At 50.3% G+C, this 8,147-nt stretch overlaps 2 protein-coding genes across 2 annotated transcripts in view; one reads left to right on the top strand and one right to left on the bottom strand.

Moving 5' to 3' along the window:
* The first annotated feature begins 6 nt into the window (after window positions 1–6).
* On the top strand, window positions 7–1,826 carry TXNDC17 (thioredoxin domain containing 17). Its single transcript, XM_029928131.1, has 4 exons — window positions 7–222; window positions 596–677; window positions 960–1,035; window positions 1,638–1,826. The coding sequence occupies exons 1-4, from the start codon at window positions 78–80 to the stop codon at window positions 1,704–1,706; spliced, it is 372 nt and encodes a 123-aa protein (XP_029783991.1). The 5' UTR covers window positions 7–77; the 3' UTR covers window positions 1,707–1,826.
* Window positions 1,827–2,776: 950 nt separating this feature from the next.
* MED31 (mediator complex subunit 31) overlaps window positions 2,777–8,147 on the bottom strand; it is an 11,995-nt gene continuing 6,624 nt past the window's right edge. Inside the window, exons 3-4 of the mRNA XM_029928764.1 lie at window positions 7,978–8,143; window positions 2,777–3,166 (exon numbers count right to left, since the gene is read on the bottom strand). Of these exons, the coding sequence (XP_029784624.1) occupies window positions 2,974–3,166; window positions 7,978–8,143 (359 nt within the window). The 3' untranslated portion in view covers window positions 2,777–2,973. The remainder of the gene's footprint in view (window positions 3,167–7,977; window positions 8,144–8,147) is intronic.

Below are 8,147 nucleotides of genomic sequence, written 5' to 3'. Positions count from 1 at the left end.
GAGCCCGGCCGGCCGGCCGCCCGGAAGCGGCCGCGCCTCCCGGAGACCCAGCCCGCGGTACGCGTCGCGCCCTCCCGATGGCCGGCTACGAGGTGGTGAGCGTGTCCGGCTTCGAGGAGTTCAGCCGGGCGGTGGAGCAGCACCACGGCAAGACCATCTTCGCCTACTTTACCGGTTCCAAGGATGCCGGCGGGAAGAGCTGGTGCCCCGACTGCGTGCAGGGTGAGAGGCGGGGGAGTTGGGGGCCGCGGCCCGGGAGGGAAGCGAGAGCCAGACGAGGGGGCTCGCCGGGCCTTCCCCGCCGCTCGACCCGGATACTGTGGGCATCCGGCCCCCGAACACCTGTTCCGTCCCCGGTACGCTTCGCGTGTCCGGGACAGGCGAGCCGGTCGTCCGCCGAGTCAGCGGAGAACGCCCCGCAGCGTCCGATCTGCACTCTGACTTGGCCCTCAGCCTTAAAGTGGTTTTCAGGTCAACGTCAGTTAAAGTCTGAGGATTTGCGAAGGCGGAGGGGCGAGGGGAGGGATGCTTTTTCTCGATGCAGGATTCTAGAGCCCATGACTAATTATTTGATATCAACTTTTTTTTAAAAAAGCTGAACCAGTCGTGCGAGAGGGGCTGAAGCACGTCAGTGAAGGGTGTGTGTTCATCTACTGCCAAGTGGGAGAGAAACCTTAGTAAGTGCCCGCGCGCGTACCCTCCTGGCATAGACGCGCTAGACTCGCGCGCTAGGCGGGAAGGGCCTGGGGCGGGGGACTGAGGGTCGGTGGGCTTGGGTGCAAGGTCCGGCAAGTTCAGCGATCAGAAGCTATTAAAGTTGTAGCCCTCAAGCTTTTTTAAGCATTTACAACAAAACCAGTGATCCCTGAAAGACTAAATGTAGGAATCCATCAAATATTAAGTAAATGGTGAGAAAGCAAGTAAATGTTATCCATGGTCACTTTTTCTCTTCAAAACAGTTGGAAAGATCCAAATAACGACTTCAGAAAAAACCTGAAACTAACTGCAGTGCCTACACTCCTTAAGTACGGAACAGTAAGTGTCTGCCATTGTGGGGTGACGACTCACCCCATCACCTCTGGGTTCAAATTTGAAAAGATCTTGACATTTCATCCCAAATATCACTGGGGCTCTATTAAAACCTTACAACTTGGCTGTCCGGCCCTACGGCGAATCCCAATAAACTATTAGCAATGCCAGATTCTAAGTATTAGAGGTCTTTTCCATGTTTTGTAAAAGCCACTGTCTTAAAATTCTCTAAGCACTGCTCAAGAAAGTTGGTTAACAAAATTTCTGAAGACGCTAGCATCAGTGGTGGTTCTCTCCTTAGTTCAGATTCTAGTTAAAAGGCAAGGCCACGCCGGTAGGTGAGCCGTCGCCCTGGGAGTGTAAGTTACCGAGCCGGGCGGAAGGCAGTGTGCTGGGCGCGGTCTCTTGCTTTGTCCACGGAGCCAAGTATTTTAATGATTTGCCTCAAGGCACATAGTTGACCTATTTCGTAAGACTGTTTATAACTGATGATGGTCTTTGAATAGCATAGTTTCTGCACTGTAAGCTTGGTGTTAACTCAAGGCAGAACTCCATCCCTTCCCAGTGACGTTGTGGCTGTGGGTTAAGATTAGACTGTTCTCTTACAGCCTCAAAAACTGGTGGAATCCGAGTGTCTCCAGGCCAACCTCGTGGAGATGTTGTTCTCTGAAGATTAATAAGAGTTGTTGATGGCAATTGTGTCTTGATTTCCTGATTTGCTCTGGTATAAAAGCAACTGCATACTTGTTTTGAGTTCATGTTAGCAATAAATAAATGAATGATGGTATAAAAACTGGTTTACGTCTAACAGTGCCATTAAGATGCTCACGAACCCTCAGTTTGCCTGTAATGCTTGGGAATTTCTAAGATATCGGTAAAATTAGTTTTGAGGAGTGACAGTCATAGCACAAGGGAATGCATTATTGGAGGTGACAAAATATCTAAATGTCCCTACGCATACAAATTCCACATCTTGAAGGGAGTTAGGATCTTTTACTGTGACTGCCACACATTTACAAAGAATGGTTCCTGAAGCACCGCGTTTGGCTTTGGAGCAACGTCCCACAGCCAGACAGCCGGCCGATCGCGCGGAGAGCCCGGCGCCCCTCGCCCCGCCTCCGCGCGCCCCGCCTCCGCTCGCCGCAGGCCGCTTCCCGCCTGGAGATGCTTTCCTGCTCGGGCAGGTCAGAGACCATGTCACCTAACTGTGGCAAGAGCCCCGGCCCCGCGTCAGTCACATCGGTCACCACCGCAGACAAGCTCTAACCTGTCTGAACCTCAGTCTCAGCCTTCATGGAGGCGCTGGTGCTGCCAGGGGAATGAGAGCAGGACAAAGCAGGTACCGCGGCCCCGGGCTGCCCTGCGGGTCATGGAAACAGGAGCTGTGCTGCATGAGCACAAGTGTCTGAGGCTCCTCATCTTTATCCTAGTCCAAAGTCAAGGGTCCAGTGAGAAGTTAGTCCCCGATCTTCTCCGTGCCCTCACTAGGCCTGCGACACACCGACCGTTCCTTTAAGCCCTCTTGCAAAGCAAGCGGGGATACGGGAAAGTCCTTTTGGGCAGAGTTTATTTAAGCCTTCCTGCAGTGCCGGCTCCCTAATTTAGACAAATCATGCACTCGATTCCCCTCACTCTGTAGATAGAGGGGTAGGGTAGCCGATCCCTTAAGATGGAAGGAGACGGACTTGCAGAGTTTGGGACATTTGGTGGCCCTCCCCCTGCCCCATCCCCCATCGACTCCTTATACTGATTTAAAGCACCTGATCTGTTTTTATTCAGTTGGTTAAGTACTAATAATAACTTACAAATCCACAGGAGAATAATTCTGGTTGGACAGAAGTGACCTATTAACAATAAAAAGTGAGTTGGACCACAGGGCCCGCTCCAGTTCTGGGCGCCGCCCCCCGCAGGGGGCCCCGCGTCAGGAGGCGCCGGGGCGGCCTCTCACTTGCCCGCCGCGTGGTTCTGCTGCTGCTGCTCCGCCAGGGCCTGCTGGAGGCGCATCCGCTTCCGGGAGTAGTGCTGCCAGTGCAGGATCTGCTGCTCGTCGATGAACTTGGCGCACTGTGCGCTCACCAGCTCCTTGCGGAAGTGCTCGTACTGCAGCAGCTCGAGCATGTGCAGACACTGCGGGTACCTGCGCGCAAGCGCACACGTTAGCTCTCCGAGCTCCGACTCCGTTTCTCTGTCAAAACGGACCTTGGAGGCTACCATTTCTAGAATACTCGCTCACTTTGGTAGTACAGCTTTTTCCTGCTTCTGCAGAGAAGCCAGTGGTCAAACGTCAGCAGGAAACAAAAGTTTCGAAAGGGAAAAATCTTAAATTCAGAAAGACTGAATAACCTCCCCTACACCCCGCAGGAGCCGCAGGGTCAGACTTCGGGGCAGCCCCGCAGTTCCGCGGCGGTGCCCACGGTGGGGGCCACAAACACTTCTCATTTTAGTAAGCATCTGTTTATCACTGGTAACTACCGGTTTGCCATCAGTAGTGATAAAGACAGCTTTTATTCAAAACTGAGTCCATTTCAGAAAGAACTAGGTACAAGTACTGTACTGTGGTTTTCCACTGGGATGTAACCATTCTGGAATTATTTCCCACGTACTCTGATTGAGCAACTGAGTAGGTAAACCCACTGTAGATAAAGAGCCAAATTTCTCACTGTTAGGAAAGTTGTTACACACAAGGCCGGGGGGGAGCCAGACCCTGCGTTGGGAGCCGCAGCTGGAACCGTCAGCATGAACTCCCGACTTTTAATATAGAGACACAGAAACAAAGATTGGAAGTAGACGTGTGTACACACAGACACAGCTTCTTAGCTGTGTGTCCTCAGAGGGCTTAGCAGCAATGACAATGCACCAACAAGCATACTCAGCGCCCAGATCACAGATTCAAAATACCATTTTCCAGGGTCCTTGGCAAAATGGCCAATTCCAGGGCTAAGCCTGGGAAAGTACGAAGCGAACCTGGAATATTATGCAGTACCAGAAAGAAAGTTTCCACAAAACTCAGGAACCAATCCGAAGGGGGCTCCTAGTGACCATACTTGGAACAATTACAAGAAAACACAAGTATAATACAAAAAATAAAAATAAGAATCTAAGAGTCCATGTTGATGTAACTCTTTTAAATGAATAATAAGGAATAAAGGGACGATTCTTCCTGACATCTAAATCACAACTAATAAATGTAGGAAGAATGACAAATAGAAAATCACAGTAAGATTGTTTCAGACAGGTATCAGTAGGTGCTAAAGTTAGTGGGTGAAAGTAGGACATGAAACAAAGTATTTACATGGTCTCAAAGTATTTCCTCACAAGACACTTATTAAATACGAAAGGAGAACTAGGAACTTGCTGTGCTAAAACCTGGCAGTCAAGGCCTCAACCAAGTGACCAAAATTAATATCACCAGCAGCAGGTCAAACTGACTTCCTAGGACTCCCGATGGGATATGCCAAGTTTACAGAATCACTTCTGGGTTCCAGTCACGGGGCGGTAGGGGGCAGTCCAGGGGAAAGGACCAAGAAACTCAAGATTAAAGACTAAGAAGACACAAAGACAAAACACAGCACGGGAGCCTAGAATGGACACTGTCCCAGATGCAGCGCGTTAATGAGACAGTGGACAAAATCAGAATCAAGTCTGCAGAGTACATCATAATGTTAGTGTTCAGATTTTGATCACGTCCTGTGGTTAAGAAAATGTTAACATTTAGAATATCTGGGTGAAAATACATATAGGAATTCTCTTTACAATTTTTGCGGCTATCTCCTAAGTGAAATTATTTCAAATAGAAAAGACATAAAACCTGAGCCCATTAAAAAACACTGAACTATACAGAGAGCTGAGAGCCAGAGTTGGCCAGTGGCAGAGACGGGACGGAAGAACAGCACAGCGTGGGAGCGCGCCTCACATCCTGATGTGCACGCGAATCACTTCCTACACGCGGCTTCTGACTTAGTAGGTCTGACGTGGGGCCTGAGCTCTGTGTCCCTAATAGGCTCCCAAGTGACAGCAGTGCTGCTGGTCTGGGGGCAGTGCCCAACACCAATTCGGTCCTTCCAAGAGAATAATGGCAGGCTATCGCCCTGGACAGATCCGGCTGCCTGGAGCTGCAGGAGCCGGGCCTGGATGGGCCGCTCCCACCAGCCTCCTTCCGCGTCGTGCCTTCGTGCAGGCACCGGGCCGAGAGGGAGCGGGTGTGAGGGCACCGGAGCGCTGAGGGAGCGGGTGTGAGGGCACCGGGCCGAGACGGAGCGGGTGTGAGGGCACCGGAGCGCTGAGGGAGCGGGTGTTGAATACCAGCACCGCCGCGCACCAGCTGGCTGCCCCTGGAGAAGGGTCTCGGCCTCGGTCAGGGTCAGCCTCCGCACCTGGAATCTCTCATGACAACCAAGAGAATGGTCTCAAGCGGCATGTAGCCAATAAATGGAACTTAAGACATGCAGGGATCATTTCTCAAACTTGTAAAAGACAACTTGGAGTAAATATTTTGACAGGCTACAATTCGAGCATTAACCAACAGGAGGAAGTAAGAGGTACAAAAGGAAAGCTGCACATTTAGATTTTTGAAAAGTCTGTAAGACATAAATGGAGAACTCAGTTAACAGCACTGATGAAAATAAGAACCGAGGGGCTGGAGCTGACAGGAAGCTCTCAGCACGTCGGCAGGTGAACCCCGCCCTCCCCCCCCGCCCAGCAGACAGTGACAGCGGCTCTTAGCCAAGTGTAACGTCCACGCGAAGCAGTGCACCTGGCCCCTGCCTGCAGCCTGACACACGGACACACCGGCCCCGCCCGCACACCCCTGGAACCCTCTCACAGACGGCCCCCAGACCCACGGCGGCAGACACTCCCGGGACCCGGGGCACTGCCAGACCTTGCACCTTCACCCAGGCTTGCGTGCAGTCCTGGCTGAACAGTGGAGGGTACGTGAGAAATGGCTGAGGGCGGCTGGGGACACACGGGTAAGAGCTACGTCACAGGTGCAGGTGGCAGCCACCAGGGAAGCAGGACACGCGGTGCTGGGGTCCGATTCCTGGCGGAGAGTGACAGCCTGGGGTTACAGGGCCCTCCGGCCGAAGGAGCACCTGAGGTCGGAGTTATTACTGGGAAGTCTCCGACCTTTAGGGGTCAGCAGCTCTCGAACAAAAGCCTTGCGCAGACTGAGTGACATGCCCACGGGGGTTACCTTGCAACCTCTCTGGAATGCCAGCATCGGTTCTGGATTAATGCAGGGACAAAACTGGAGACGTGGGCTGGAGCTGCACACCGGCTCTTATACCCCAACGTAAGGATGGATGTCCCGGGGCGCTGGGTGGCTCAGTGGGTCGGGTCATGATCTCACAGTTCGTGGGTTCGAGCCCCATGCTGGGCTCTGTGCTGAAAGCTAGCTCAGAGCCTGGAGCCTTCTTCGGATTCTGTGTCTCCTTCTCTCTCTGACCCTCCCCTACTCATGCTATCTCTCTCTCTCAAAAATAAATAAAAAAACATAAAAAAAAAATTAAAAAGAAAAAAAAAAAGGAAGGACGTCCCAGCATCCAGCCAGCAATGGGACTAGCCGTCCGCAAAGGGAGCAGCAGGTGCTCACTGGGACTGGAGCTCCAGAGTGTAGACAGCCTTTCCAGCAACGGTGGGGGTGACATGGAACTCCCCATGCCTGTGGCCCTGTGTGCACACGGAGTCTCCAAGTCTGTGTACACATGCCATCTAACAAAGCCTTCTCTCTGATTATATAAAATAAGTTTCCTCCCAGTAAGGGAACAGAGGGGTCCTGAGGCAGAGAGATGTGGGGTCAGGAATCGGTTGTTACCAGACACAGATCAAAAAAGTGACTTGGGTAAAGGACAAGTTTGAATCATTTTCCTCTCAAATGTATTTTTAAAAAAAGACAAGTTTCACTACTGCTCTCTGACTACCTAGTTAAGATAAAGAAGAGATCTGAGTTCAAGGTTTCAATGAACACAGAGCCTGCGCATACGGTCCTGTGAAGACAGGTGCTCGCTACAGACACACCGGTTTTTTTTCCCTTTTACAAACCGAACATTTGAGGCAACCCTTCATCAAGCCGTCTGTCCGCACCAGTTTTCCAACAGCATTTGCTCACCTGTCCCTGGGTCGCATTTGGATAATTCTCACATTTTAAACTTCTCAGTGCTCTTATATTTGTTATGGTGATCTGTAATCACGACCTCGCTTAGAAGCTCAGGTGATGGTTAATGTCATTTAACAATATTTTTTTAGTAAGAGATCCTTTTTTTTTTTTTTTACTTAACACTATTGCACATTTACTAGCCTGCAGTATTGTGTGAACACAAGCTTTAAATGCACTGGGAAACCGAGCACTTCACTTGGCTCACTTTACTGCAGCGCATACCATCTTGCAGTTTTCTGGAACCAAGCGCACGGTACTGAAGCGTGGCCATAGTAAGAGAAAGGTAAGGTCCCCTGCTCCAGAAAATCTTCCTGATACGTGCCCTGTGTTCCTTAATTTTCAGCTGACGACCACCGCATTTATAGACTGTGGGTTCACTCGGGTCAGGAATGCGGAGGGAGAGCTGGGGTGAGTGGTAGGAGACAGGTCACACAGAGCCTGAGCCCAAGAAAAGAGAAGAGATCCTGTTCTGCATCAATGGAAAGACACTGACAGGTTCTAAGCAACTAAGTATCACGCTGTAACATTTCTGAAAGATCCAGTTGGCTTCTGTGTAGAAAATTACTTTGCTTTGTTTGGCTTGGAGGCGGGGAAAACACGGGAGGAGGGTAAGAGAAGCAGGATGAGCAGTGAGCTTGTGAAGTAATAGAACTCAAAGAGAAGGCGGAGGCAACGAAAGGAGTGGAGGGTTCAAAATATATTTTTTCTAATGTGAAACTATAAATCTGTTAAATGTCATATCTTGGAATATAATACACTATACACATATTTAGGACTGTAAAAATTAAACTTACTTTAGATACTTGGCATATTCTGGTTCTTTCCAGTAAAGCAAGTACTTAAGATAATTAACAAAAGCTTTGTCTTTGAAGTAACCTCTTTGGGCAAGAACTGAAAGGCATAAAAACAAAAAATATATCTGTAGAGCAGACCAATCCTGGAAGTACCGATTTGTGACCCCTGA

Source organism: Suricata suricatta, chromosome 17 (genome assembly GCF_006229205.1).
Source record: "Suricata suricatta isolate VVHF042 chromosome 17, meerkat_22Aug2017_6uvM2_HiC, whole genome shotgun sequence".
NCBI lineage: Eukaryota > Metazoa > Chordata > Mammalia > Carnivora > Herpestidae > Suricata > Suricata suricatta.
The sequence above is the reverse complement of the archived record's forward strand: the minus strand, read 5'-3'. Positions and strand labels throughout refer to the sequence as shown.